The sequence below is a fragment of the Maylandia zebra genome, linkage group LG1 (assembly GCF_041146795.1).
Source record: "Maylandia zebra isolate NMK-2024a linkage group LG1, Mzebra_GT3a, whole genome shotgun sequence".
NCBI classification, from domain to species: Eukaryota; Metazoa; Chordata; class Actinopteri; order Cichliformes; family Cichlidae; genus Maylandia; species Maylandia zebra.
This window is the reverse complement of record NC_135167.1, coordinates 5,356,500-5,370,357: the sequence shown is the minus strand read 5'-3', so window position 1 is coordinate 5,370,357 and position 13,858 is coordinate 5,356,500. Positions and strand designations below refer to the sequence as shown.

At 39.0% G+C, this 13,858-nt stretch overlaps 1 protein-coding gene across 5 annotated transcripts in view; it reads right to left on the bottom strand.

Annotated features, from left to right (window-relative positions):
* cdh8 (cadherin 8) overlaps window positions 1-13,858 on the bottom strand; it is a 99,015-nt gene continuing 85,157 nt past the window's right edge. For 2 of the 5 annotated variants that reach the window (XM_012919762.3, XM_012919763.3), the window contains exons 9-13: window positions 9,963-10,099; window positions 7,310-7,431; window positions 6,456-6,573; window positions 2,329-2,580; window positions 1-2,146 (exon numbers count right to left, since the gene is read on the bottom strand). In XM_012919762.3, coding sequence (XP_012775216.1) covers window positions 1,653-2,146; window positions 2,329-2,580; window positions 6,456-6,573; window positions 7,310-7,431; window positions 9,963-10,099 — 1,123 coding nt within the window. In that variant the 3' untranslated portion in view covers window positions 1-1,652. Of the gene's footprint in view, window positions 2,147-2,328; window positions 2,581-4,259; window positions 5,018-6,455; window positions 6,574-7,309; window positions 7,432-8,363; window positions 9,939-9,962; window positions 10,100-13,858 lie in introns of those variants that run through there. The other 3 variants (XM_004539809.3, XM_076889372.1, XM_076889399.1) reach the window with 3 other exon arrangements.

Genomic DNA, 13,858 nt, shown 5'->3' with positions numbered 1-13,858 from the left:
ATTTATAAAAATATATTTCACAAAGTAGGAAACAATACAGGGTATCTTAGATTACAGTACAGGGAGTAAATAATTGAACATACACATTTATAAGCATTAAAGCACAGTAGAAAATATGATCTGCATGTAGGACTATTCCATATATATTGTTTAGTCTACCGAGAACTGCCATAATACTGTATCAGTACAAACTGAGTATGCACGCAGCTGTAGTGCCATTGAAATTCTCATAATGTGCAAGAGCTAACGTGCAGAGACAAAACCTACCACCTCATTGAAAGCTAATGACGTTAGCAGTAACTCTATGTACAGTACAAGTCTTTTTATTGATATCATACAGTGTAAGCACAATATGCACATGGTCCTGATCCGCAAATTCATTTTTCTTGGGCTAACACAATCTGTGTTTCCTAAATGAGATTTGATGTTTAAAAAGAGTCACTTAGTTCTCAATTGGACTATTGTGCTCAGACGCTGCACCTCGGAATATATTACGAAATATATTTTACACAGAATTAGCATGTGTCAGAAAGATCCCATTTCTGAAGTCCCAATTAATGAATTCATCTGCATTGCTACAGTAACCTAGAGGTCTTGTTTGCCTGCTTAAATCTAATCTACATCATCAACTGCAATAGGTTTATGATATGGTTTGGCTGTTATGAAATAGTGTTTGAGTGGTTAGAAAAAAACTGTTGAATGTGAAATAATCTGAACACACTCACTTCAAATAGTCAGCACAGAAAAAAAAGACTTAGGAGCAGATATACAAAAACTCAGAACAATAATGAAGAATCAACACATCTCTTGTCAAAAACAGTAGATTACAATTGTATTTAATGTTGCTTCTGTAAAAAGAAGGCCTCAGAGTTTCTACATTTCTCTTTTTTGTCTTCACTTCAGTCTTTTATAGGCTAGTAACGCTTGCAACCCACACCTGTAGCATGTAAATACAAAGAGTTGTATAAAGCAAGCCTTTCTGGGCTTTAGATAGTTTATAAATGTGGCCACCAGAGAACATATCAAATGATAACAAATTCACCTTAAAGCCAATACTGGTTTGTCTTTTTGCTTTTTTTCAAATCATACATACATTCATCATTGTAATGAAGACCATATATTGCTTTGTCATTGTCTTGTTCCTTGCAATCACCATCAGCTGCATGGCTTAGGGAGACAGGAAACCCTCTCCACCTTCTGTAGTCCAGCTTGTTGTCCATGGAGCATCGAGCATGGTGTCCGCTCAAGCTTCAGAGAACCCACAAATATCTGTTCACTGAGCAACTACCAGCAATGCCAGGGTTTTTCTGCTACTGGTAGTCACAGTAAATGACTAACACCCAAAATACTGCTAGACACTCCACAACGGAATCTAAGTTACACTCCACAAGAATCATAGATCTCCTAATAAAGACATTGTTTGGCTGAACAATTATAATGCGCTTGACATAGTAGATGACAACTGCTATACCTCACTCTAAAAAGATTACAAAAAGGTGGCCTCCCTTGTTATTAACTGTTTTTTTTTTCTTTTTAAACACCAGTTTCTAAAAGCCAACAAACCCCCTAGCGTTCAATACACAAGTATGTGGACAGAAAAAAAAAAATCTTAAGTCTTTTTTTTTGTTTGTTTGTTTTTAAGAAATCAAAGGTCAGGTCTCACGGTCACTCTCACCCACAGAGTAGAGCTCCCCAAGTCTTCTGAAGCGTGGACCCCATTCTCTGAGATAGTCATAGTTCTGGTCAGAGTCTGATGACGCTGTCTCCAGTGAGCTGAGGGAGCCAGCAATGGATCCCCGGCCCTCGTATCCATAGATCTGGATGGAGTCGTAAGGTGGTGCTGTTGGATCATTGTCTGCCTCGTGGAGCCGTACGTTGATGAATTCATCTACATCCACACCATTTGGACCCGAATGTTGACCTGCCCGTGGCATAAACTGCAGGTCAGGCTTGATATCCTTGCGTGGCAGGTACCCATTGATGCCATCCGGGTTCTGCAGCGTGGCAATGTCAAATGCTTCGGTGTCCTCCTCACCTCCTCCTTCGTCATCATAACGGATAATATTCTCCCTCACATCTTCGTCATCCTTGATAATCAGAGGCTCATTCTTGTGTCTCCTCAAGGTCACGAATAGTACTACTATTACTGTCAGAAAGAAAGATTGAAAAATAGGTAGAAAAATACACGGGAAACTAGGTTAGGATTGGTCAAGTGGATTTTTGTGTTAGTACAAGTACATCTTTTATGGAGGAAAAAATTCTATGATGTCTACAACATCCATTAAAACCACTTCAATGGAATGATGCACAACAGAACGGATACCTCACCTAGCAGTAGTATAATGCAGGCAAGGATGGCAATTAAAGCCCCCATACTAAGTCCAATGGGTAAGACATACGCCTCCACGTTGCAAGACTGGACAATGCCATCCTTACTGCACCCACAGACTCTGATCGTCAAGGTGTTGGTGCTGCTCATCGGCGGATTCCCATTGTCCGTCACAACGATTGGCAGGAAGTACATCTCCTGTTTCTGTCGTCGGAAGGTATCATGCTTGGCTAGGACACTGATTGAATTGTCTGTCAGAGAGATGTAAAGCCAGAGATGAATTTTTGCAAGGGCGTGAGAAAAACCCATTATTATTCATGGTGGTGACAGACTGAAGTTCTATTATTAAATTGTGTGAAGATCAGTGCAGCATGAGGGTAAACTAATTTCACATCAATCGCCATTAGGCTTTTTAGCATTCTCACATTCCAATGCTGTAGATAGATTCCAACCACCTTCCTTCGTTTCTCTACAGTCCAATTTGAGGATTCTGAAGAAAGGTGAATCTGAATTCGCCGTCCCTCTTTGAAAGTGAAGGAAATGAAGGGACCACGGCAGGCGACACTGGCTAAGAAGATGGCACATGTCGACCCAGAAAGGTGCCAGCTGCTCTTTGATGGCACTTCTGTGAAGCTGTCTGCTCATTAGCTGGCACTCCTTAGCCTCCTCACATTATCAAACACTTGCAGTCCCATAAGAACCTACTCCTGCTGATCTTATGGAAAACATACAAGATTTCTGATAGTCTAACCTTTGCCTCGCAGCTTGAGGGTGATACAGAGAGAAGGGCCAAGTTGAAACATTCGTGTTGACAGAGCAAACTTAATCATAAGATGGAAGACTTCATGATAGAATTATTTGCTTTGCACAATCTGTAATTGATGTGAACATATGCTCAGATTTATTTTCTTATGAGTGCTGCCACAAAGTGATACACTCTGCTTTGTGAGCACCGACATGTCCCTTTTTATTTAGATCATTGAGCACTGCATAGTAAGAAGTATAAACTATAGTGAAGTAAACCATTGGGGCATGTTCTGATATGCAGATGATTTGCATTTTCCTAGCAACTATTGATGGTAAAAAATAGAATTGCCAATCGACATACGGAGTTTCTACTCAAAGAGAAAGACAGCTGTGCACATAACCTTCAAACAGACTGAACTCACTAGGTTTACAACAATGCTGTTTTTATTACCTTTTATATATTAGGCCACTTGAACAGTGTTTCATCTACTGACTGTTAGCGTTCTGATGAACACTGTGTACATTGAAATATTAATTGTCACTATGACAAAAGCAAAGCCTTATTTAAATTAAGATTTGCTATAAATAACGTATTATGTGGGAGGCTACAAATGACAGCAGTGACAGCAAAAGTGACACCAACAGTCTAAACACTTTCAAATTCCCGATGCCTCTGAAGTTTCACAACCTACATAAATTAAATGTTTTATAACCTAACATGAAAGGATCTAAGAAGTGAAAGAGGTCATATTGGTAGGACCAAATTTGCCTAGAAATAAATATACAAAATGGTTAGGGTGTCAGTTTGTGTCACAGTTGTATTGTGTCCTCATTATTGGCATGTCATTGTATGCTGTATAATCACAGACACTAATAATTAGTCCCTAAAAAAGCCTTTCCTTAAATCTGAGTGTAAGACTACATGTTTCACTGACAATCTTTCAGCATCACAACATTAACAAAATTAACATGCAGCAGTAAATGTTGTTTATAGAGCCGGAGACAATTTTGTGTTAACATGCAGTAAAGGCTCATTCAGCAGTGGTGATGAAGAATAAGGACTACAACAATTAATATTTAAACTGACTGACACTTGCAGGTAAAGTTTGAAGCTGTTCGGTGTACAGCTAATTGGCTAATTAGCCTGCAAAATTACATTAGCAAGCATTTTTCCTTTGCTAACCTTTGTCTTGTAGCTGGTTCAGCAAGTCGGGGTGAAAGACACAATTCTTTGGTGTTGTAGGAGGAAAGAGGGGGCATAATGACAAAACTTTGGGCAGTCTGAATAGTTACACTCTTATTTGAAAAGTCTGTTTATATTTAAATTTTTAAGAGACGATTTATCAGCAATGTATCATAACCAGTAACTGCGATATGGACTGTTGCAGTTACTGGACAGTGCTACTTGTCCCGCTCACAATGATGCTAAAAAAAAGTAGAGGTAAAGTGAAGGAGCAATTTTAGAGAAAATTATTCAGCATCTAACTGTCTGTCTAACTGTATTAGGTCCTGGATTACAAGGTTGCAGTTTAAATTTGGATATACTGTGTGGATTGCATATGTAGAGTGTGTGCAGCAGGCACTCTGGCAATCAAAAGCAGATAAACGCATGTACGGTGCATGTATGTATGACATTTATTCATAATATATCTTGATGGTCATGGAAATAGGAGGGCACCTAGAGATGAACCTCAAATATTGGAGGCACCCAGGAAAAAAAGTGTTGCCAAGTAGGAATTAAATTTTTGATGGACCCTTTAATTTTTTTAATAAACAAGGATCACTCTGAATAGTCGCAAGTATAAAGATAATGCTAAAAGGTGATGTAGAATTGAAAGGAGATGATTCTGTTCTATTAATGACGATAAAGTAGTACCTGTCAAAGACTATTTGACATTAGCCACCAGAAACTGTAGCAGTAAAACCCTTGAGCATAATGAATTTAGCAACAGTACATTTTATTCCTAATGTGTTGAACATTGCATTTGTAAAAGGAACATTGTGTTATTTCCTCATACAAATGTTAGTGTGAAAATAATGTCTATCAGCAGAATTACATTTTTTGCATCATGGTGAGTATGTTGTCTCAGCTACCAAGGATGGGAAGCCCTGCTCTGTTGCATCCCGCCTACTGAATACTCAGTTGTGAGGACGCTCAGTATCTTCTATATAGCTGGTCAGAACCTTCGCCATTTTCCCCATGGCAGGCTACCCCTAACCTCTTCACTGTGCATTCCCTACAATTAGACTCATCATCACAAACAAAAGCAGCACACAGAGGCTCACAGGAGCCCGGCGCTCTTCACTGAAGTGTCTCCCACAGCTGCCGCCTCAGATAGAAATAGTCACTCAAGTGCAGAGGAATATGGTGCAATGGTGCTTTTTTCTGTTTAGAATTAACATTACCATAGACAAGTGGCTGCTGTGGTGTGGTATGTAATATATGGAACCAAACCACAACACATATTTACTTTTGTTTCAGGCATTTGAGGAAGAGAGGAGGCTTTTTGTTCACTGGTCAAACACAGAGCTGTGCTTTTAGAGGTGAATCATTTCTAGTGGAGGTTTTATCTGTTACATCATCTTAAGAAACTAATAAATCTCCTCTGCACAAAAGGACAGGATTCAGGAGCATGCATGTTTTATAAACTTTGAAGTTGATCCAGAGTTAAGACTAAATAATCTGAAGCAAGTCTGTGCTGATGCAGCCTTTTATTCATAACACGTTGGGATGTTATGCACATATCCTGCCAGTGCTGTTCAGAAGCGCAAGGTTTGTTAAAAATATTATAATAAAAAAAATGGTAGCCCACTTGACCTGATTTATACAAACTCATCTTGCATCAAAGAGAGGTAGCAGTAACTTTGCCTACAGCTTCCACATCGGAACAGAAGGGTAGTACCATATGAAGATCTTTCTGCCCCAAGCTGAAACTATTACACAACTCATGGTGAACACAGTCGGTTCAGAGTCGGTAATGAAGGAAAGGCAAGAGAAGAGGAATGGAATAAAAAACATGAGAAAATGGCAAATAAACCATTCAGAGTATTTAGCAAATAAATTTAGTACCATCTGCCACACTGCAACAGCTCCTAGGAAGTCACCCTACATTTAGCTGAAAGAATACCAGGAAAAGCCATTTGGATCCCATTCATTTAGTTTCCCTCAAAACGCGCTGGGGAGTAAAAAGAAGCTGGTGTCCAGACAATTTCACATCTGCTAATTGTGAGCTACACTGATCCACCAGATTTCATCTCCAGTATGGCTAACGTGCCGCGGGTTGGAGATTAGACTGGAAAGCCATTGAAAAAATTTGCAGAAACTTCAGTCATTCTGCCACAAAAGACTTATTTTTCTCTGATGTCACCTGCTTCTCACCTTGGTTGTTTTTGATGGTAAAATTGGGGTTGTTTAGCATCTCAGGGACTAAACGATAGTCAAAGTAATGGCCCTGGATTGGGTCATCTTTGTCCACTGCACTGACAGTCTGGATCACCTGTGTTGAAAACAGATAGAAAAGCAGATTTACAGAGGAGGGCTCAAAACCATTAGAGGAGGCAGCCTATTCATTACTCTGTTTTTGCCACCGCAGATTGCCTCAGTGTAATAGTGGCTGGATCATACCTGATGAAATATGTGCCCTATTCATTCCTGGAGTTTGAGATTATTATCAATGAGGTCCTGTCTAGTCTGGCACACTTTCAGGCTCCTGGCTCTATCTGTTAATCTGTCATCATAGGTCTTATCACACTGTATGTCTTTATGATTTATTGGAAATTAGAATTCAGGCCCGGCAGGACAGTTTCATCTTTTCTCTGTTTACTTTTTTTTCTCTCTCCTCCTTTCAATAAAACTCCCTATGGTATATACACAGGTCCCGTGAATGAGGTCGATTGATGAAAAGGAGAATGCTAAGTACTTGTCCACGATTTTTGGCTGGGGGAAGCATTGTGCCATCTGGAGGAGGACATGAAAGACAGTCTTGAATTATGATCCACTCTGATCAATCCTGACTGCTCTCATTTCCCCTTTGCTCAGCGCACACTGTGTGGAAGGAGGACTTTTGTGGAGAAAAAAGACCGTACTCCCACCTCTGTAGTTTCCCACTGAAATAAATAGCCTATAATTCACTGTGGCCAATCATTACAAAGGAGGAGAAAGAGAAAGAAAAGGACAGAGAGTAAGAAATTGATAGATAACTGCTTTGATGAATGAGCGTCTTCTTTCCTTACCTGTCCAGGCTTTCCATTTTCACATAAAAAGGCCTCGTATTCGGTGGCAAATTCGGGTGCATTGTCGTTAATGTCCATTACTCTGATGGCCACAACTGCCCTTGATATCTGACTGTGATTTCCTGATTAGATAGATAGATAGATAGATAGATAGATAGATAGATAGATAGATAGATAGATAGATAGATAGATAGATAGATAGATAGATAGATAGATAGATAGATAGATAGAAAGAATCATAAGGAATCAAAAGATGTAGAGGAAAAGTGGAGATTAATAAATAAGAAGAGCCAGTGATAGAAAAAATGTTATACTTGAAATCCCAGGTAAATTCTGTGACCTAGTTTTAATTTCCTTTATTTTCCATCTTTATTCTCCCTTCATTTCCTGGGCTGATGGGAGGACAGATGATAAGCCACATCAATCTAAATTTCAGCCAGTATCAACGATGCAAAACAGGATTCTAGGCAACAGAAATGGAAAAAAAATCCTATTCAAAGTGCTTTTGAAAATCCCCTGTACACTGTAATGTTTAAAACATGAGGGTTAAAACATGCATATTAATGAGTCATTGGTAACTGAAGTCTAAAAAGACAATAAAAGGCAGTTTAATTAGATTAGATTTTGATTGGAATTATTCATCACTGGTAATTGACAGTCGCTTTCGAGAGTCTCTGTGAATGGTGTATTTATTAATCAGTGGTGCAAATGCCAACTTTAAAAGCAATTATCTATTAATGTGGACCCAAGAGGGTTGTGTCACCATGGCCAGTGACAATAGTGATTTTTGTTTAAATTATTTTTATTGATTTGGAAAATTATCAATTTAAGAGAATGCTTTGCAATGTTATTTTAGACGTACACTACATTTTTCTTGAACCGTGTGTGTGTTTTTGTAATTTCCTTTCATTTTTACAGATTAGCTACACTGAGGACATGCTTATATACAACATACTTTATGCTGTATACCAGGTACCACATCATAAAGTCAGCATATGTGATCGCATTTTCCCAGAGTTCTCAGATTTTATCTGCTAAAAACATCGGGCCATACCAGACAGAGTGAAGCTGCAGCAGCAGAAATCCTGAGTGCCGTGAAAAGTGCCAGACTGCCTTTCACTGCTTATGTTCTAGGATAAGTCCCGCCATTCCAACAGCTGTTGTCTTTAAAAGTTACACTGTCACATTTCTATGAAGAAATTAAACCACTGTCACAGAGGATTACATTAATATACATTTCTGAGCATGGAATACCAAATTATTTGCATAAAAGCATTAGGTTTTTTTCTCTTTCATAATTTCAGTAAAACCTTAAAATGAAGCAGTAGACGCAGTAGAAACTCAGGGCCTTCAGCCTTTCCAGGAGATGAATTGAAAAAGAGGTAAGCAGTGAGGTGAGTGGAAATTGACAGTCTGATAGACAGTGATAGATGGATTAGAGCAGAGGGAGGGGAGACAGTGTGCCCTCCCCTCGCAAGCGATTTCCCCCTAGTAGCAGACAGGGAATAGAATCTGATTAGTCAGATGTCAACTGGTGCGAGGCAGCAGAACGTTCCTCAGTTTGGGTGGCAAATGGCATCGGGATAGAACTGGGAACACATCTATTGCTTTTCACGCCAGAGAAGACACCGGCTTCTCCTCCCCATCCGTGAAGAATAGCAAAACTGCTGTATTTATTTTGGCAAATTCCTATTAGGTGTTCTCAGAGATGCCACTATCTCAAGCCACAGTTACTTTGCCAAGAGGCATGAAAATGTGCTTTCAATGTAAGGGTGCACGACATGACAAGGGAACCAGCTTATCAAATGAGACACATTCAGTTTCTCCAATAGGCTGCTGCGACGGTGGGATTTGTCTTTACCGCATGGCCAAAACATTGCGACAGTGTACGGACTTTTTTTTCTTTCTATTTTCTGACAATTAATATGTGTTTTCTTTGATTAAAGAAAGAAAGCGACAGATAGATGATGAGACATAGAGAGGAGGAAGAGATAGAAGAGACGAATCGGACAGAAAAAAGTTACAAGCTGTGTAAATTTCTATTCCAATAGCTTAAAGGGGTACATTAAGCTTTATCACAACATACAGCCCCCCTGAAACAATCTGTATGCAAATAAAGCCTTACATATGGTTGGAGCTGTTTGTAGCTCTGCCGGCAAGATTTTCTACATAGTCAGTGAGTTTTGCGGTTCGCAGATGTTCTCTAATCTGTAATGGATGCTGGCGTTGGAGCAATCCACTCTGGAGCATGTCTTTAAAACTGTTTATTTGATACGTCTTAATGTTCTTGCACTTTCACAAATTGACTACTGAGCTGTTTAATTCAATCAAAACTCAGCAAATTAACGTATTTAATGCCTCTGTGGATTCAAATGCTAATTGTTTGTGCCATACTCTTGGAGCGATTAAAAGTGCTGGTTTAGAAAGCAGCTCTATACTGTTGAATGGAGAACTTTGTGAAGCAGGTCAGTGATTCCTTTGACTGAGAACACCCATAAAGTTGTTCAAAGGAGTAAGATAGCATACATGTGTTTCTGCTGTTACCCATTAAAAAACAAAAAAACCCAAAGCTTTATTTTCTAAAGCTTTGGGGGTAAATCATTACGGACAGTGTGCACAGCAGGGGAGAACAGAGCCAGCAAATGTTACTTACTGACTTCTGTGGCTGTTACTGTAATATTGTGCCACATGTCTGTCTCTCTGTCCAGTGGTTTGGCCAGCGTGATCCTGCCATTGTCCACATTGATGTTGAACTGCCTCTCCAGATCTGTGTGTCGATCAATGAAGTACCTACCAAGATAAACAAACACCAGAAATTTGAGCCAAAACACTGTTGCGGCAGCACCACTGAAGCATCTTTTCTAATCCTTGGGGTGTTGTGCCTAACAGGAGAAACCTGTAGATCAATATTCATTTAAAAACAATTGGAAATCAATAATTATCATCTGAGGGATAATTATTGCCTCCCCATGAACAGCAGGGGGCATTACAGCCTAGAAGCCCTCCCCCCCATCTAGGTGATGCCTCCTTCCTGCAAAAAAGACCATTAGTACATGTTATGTCAGGGTAAGAGATGTGGTGCTGTTAACCCTGTTTGGGATCTGTCAATACTCAATGGCTCCCAAAGGCTTTGCATTAATGAGTTAGGACAGCATTGTGTCACATACAACACCAACAACAGAGGGGCATGGGGGTGGGGAGGTAATGAATATTACAGGAGTTAAACAGTGACCTGCCTATTAAGAACCCTTGTCCGATTTCAGCAATTTTTTTTTCTTTTTAAACTAGTAGAAGGAGATGCTTTATTCATTTTTTATTTACGTATTTTTGTCAAGCTGTCCTTTTTCAGATTGAAATTAATCTATGACCCTGCCCGTGACACACTGACTGAGACTTGTATAGTCTTCCAGTTTAAAAAAAAATAGTGCAACACATAAAACTCCCCACCCCAAAAAATAAAAAAAAAGCAGAAGCACTGGAATGCACATAAAAGAGAATTTTCTGATGCCACTTGAAGCTGTGAAATCGCTCTTTCATGTTGCAGCACGCACAGCGCCAATTCTTGGGACAAGCCCACACAAAACTGACTAAAAAAGAATCTGTCATTATGGGTCATCTTTGGTTTCACACATTTCATTTTCCATTATGTGTGACTGTCATAAACATCCTACTCACCCAAAACACAAGGCTGCAGTGATTCACGTGAACTAATTACATGTACTGCACAGCACAAGGGTTTCCATACCTCCAGGACACATTGTCCCTGTTACTTTCTCTCTGTTTCCTCACAGTACCCCACCTACCCACCCACAATATTGCAAAAGTATTTTTTTTTCTTCCTTTTCTATCCAGCTGGGTCACAAGCTCTTACTAATCCAATCCCCCTATCCAATTCTGAGCAAACCCCCTTCCCCACACAGACATCCCGGCCATCAGGCACACTGCTCACCCTGTCTCTCCTCCTTCCTCACCCTGGGTCTCATTCTGTCTCACACTGGAACTGCTCATCCCTATCACTGTAGACCTGTTGGCAGGGAGTCTATAGTATTTATGTGAGAGAATGAATGAAAAGACAGAATGGAAAGGAATGCAGAGGAAAGGAAAGAAAAAACAGAAAAAGAGCACCAGAAAATGGCAAAGACAAAGTCACAATAACTATTTATATGAAGAAGGTTGCTGCTTATACAAGAATGGTAGGGAATGAAATAAATAAACCACTGGCCCAGATTCCAATTGTTGGGGAGATGTACCGAGCCGTGACATTTCCATTTTTGAGATGAAATGGTGTAAAATCCTCTAGACGCCAGGCTGGAAGAGGTCCATAAGGACCCCACCCCCCACTACCAACACCCCACCGCTCCTTCTCTTTCTCTCTTGGCCTGCAGACGCAAAGCACTTTCAAGACAGGCAGACAGCAGCAACCCACCTGGGAGCAGCCTCTCTCCTGCAGACTGAGTGGATCCCAGTCAAAGTCTGACAGCCTCACGTGGAAGAGAGGAGACAGACCCTGAAATGTTCTGCCACCTGTCACTCAAACTGACAATGTGATGTGAAAAGAATTAAAAGCAAATAAAAAAAATGATCTCCAACATTATACGTTCGCAGCTTTCCCGAGTGTGATGTGAGAACAGGTGCAAATGTATTCACGCGTCCGTGTATTTCTATCACATCATTTCAGCTTTGCTTTATGTTTCAGAAGATTTTTTTTTCCAAGGCTCTGGACGGGCCTAGGTCAAACAGTTATCCATCATGTTGAGGTTGTTTGTGCCAAATATTTTATAAGTGCTGCAGCTGACATCCAAAAATATTCAGAATCACTATAAACATCATCATCATACATTAGTGGAACATAAGCTCAAATAGCAAAATAGCTACAAGCTATAATTAGACTGTTTTTGTTTGTTTTTTTGTAATTAGAACTTTGATGCACTGCATTTTTCACAGAGTGTCATCTATCAAACAGTGTGGCCAGGGTGGGACTTCTCTGTTGCAGTTTATGAGGATGGCCCCTTTTTGCCATGCTAGCTATCATTGGTCATGCTTACTATGCACAGTGATGTCTCTTTTCTGTCACAAAATTTTCTTCAGTCAATAACATAGACTAGGAACAAAACCTAATTACATATTATATATTATTAAAAAAAATTCTTTATGTGTTAAAGGAACAAAAAAGTTAAGTTTGCTTTTGTTCACATTGCTGTGCAGTGGGCCTACTCATAAAGTGCAAAATGAATCATTAAGATGACACTAATGATTCTATTATAAAATGAGTATATTATGTTTTTTTCCTTTCCCAAAATTAGGCTCTAATTCAGTTTCTCTATAACCAATTTTATATGTGTGTGGAAAAGAATGTACACATAAAACAGAAGCATTTCCTAAAAAATTTAAATTAAACAATTTTACATATGGCTTTGGCAATGTTGGAGGGAGTTTTATAAAGTACGATGAATTAAAATATTCAAATACAATGAAAAACCAAGAGAAAATGTTATGATAATAATAAATGAAACATTTGTAAAGTTTTCATTAGTTCAAATCGGTTAGAGTTAAAAGTTCAAAAAAGTTATTTAGTCGTTATGGAAGAATTCTTATTACTCTTATTTCAAAATGAAAGACATACATGAATGGTTTACTGTGGCCAAACTAGGCATGATAGTGATGCCTCCCACTTAACTGTTACCGCTAATTGTTTGATGTATCATTATGGAAGCGTCCGATATATCATATAAGCATGCTACACAACATGTGCTGCAGATATGTATGTCTACCTGTGGTTATCTATTATAGGCTAAGCAGCCATGGAAAGGTTTCTATGTCCATTTGTGTTTTTTCACACCCCTGACTGGCTGGGGTTTTATCTCCATTACAGTGTGAATGTGAGTGACTGAGCGCCTGTACAAGTTGGAAGACTATAAGGTGAAAAGATTGAGAATATATATATATATTTTTGTTGGCAGCAAACAAAATGCCCCTGATAATCCTGCTTGCTATTACGTCAGTTATTCCCCTGGGAGGATCACAGGGGTAAAATTAGTTTCCCCGACTCTTAAATGCTGACCATTTATGTTTGAACACAACATCTTATTTAGTTTCATTTCCAAGTTCTTTTAATGGAGATGGTGATTTGCTTGAGAGTTAGAAATAATATATAGTATAAATAACAAAATATTAAAAATATAGGAAAATATCCCTGTGAAGTAGAAGGTGTTTTCTTTAGTGACATTACATTTCCATTTGTTTCAAAACCATCTCCTTTGCTTGACTACTTGTATTACCATACATAGTATGCCAGCTGTCAGCTGTGCCGTAACATATTGAGCCGGCATAAACAAACATTCTTTAGAATTTCATTATGCTCCTGTAAATTACTTCAAAGTGAAAGTAAAAGTAAAAAAAACAAAACAAGAATGAACAAAAAGATGAAAATCAAACATGTTTAAAATCTTTTGCCAATGCTTGTCACTGTATCAATATTTCCGATATAAACTACACATATTATATGAAATCAAACAGTTTGTGTCAGACAACCTTAGTGACTGCCAGATG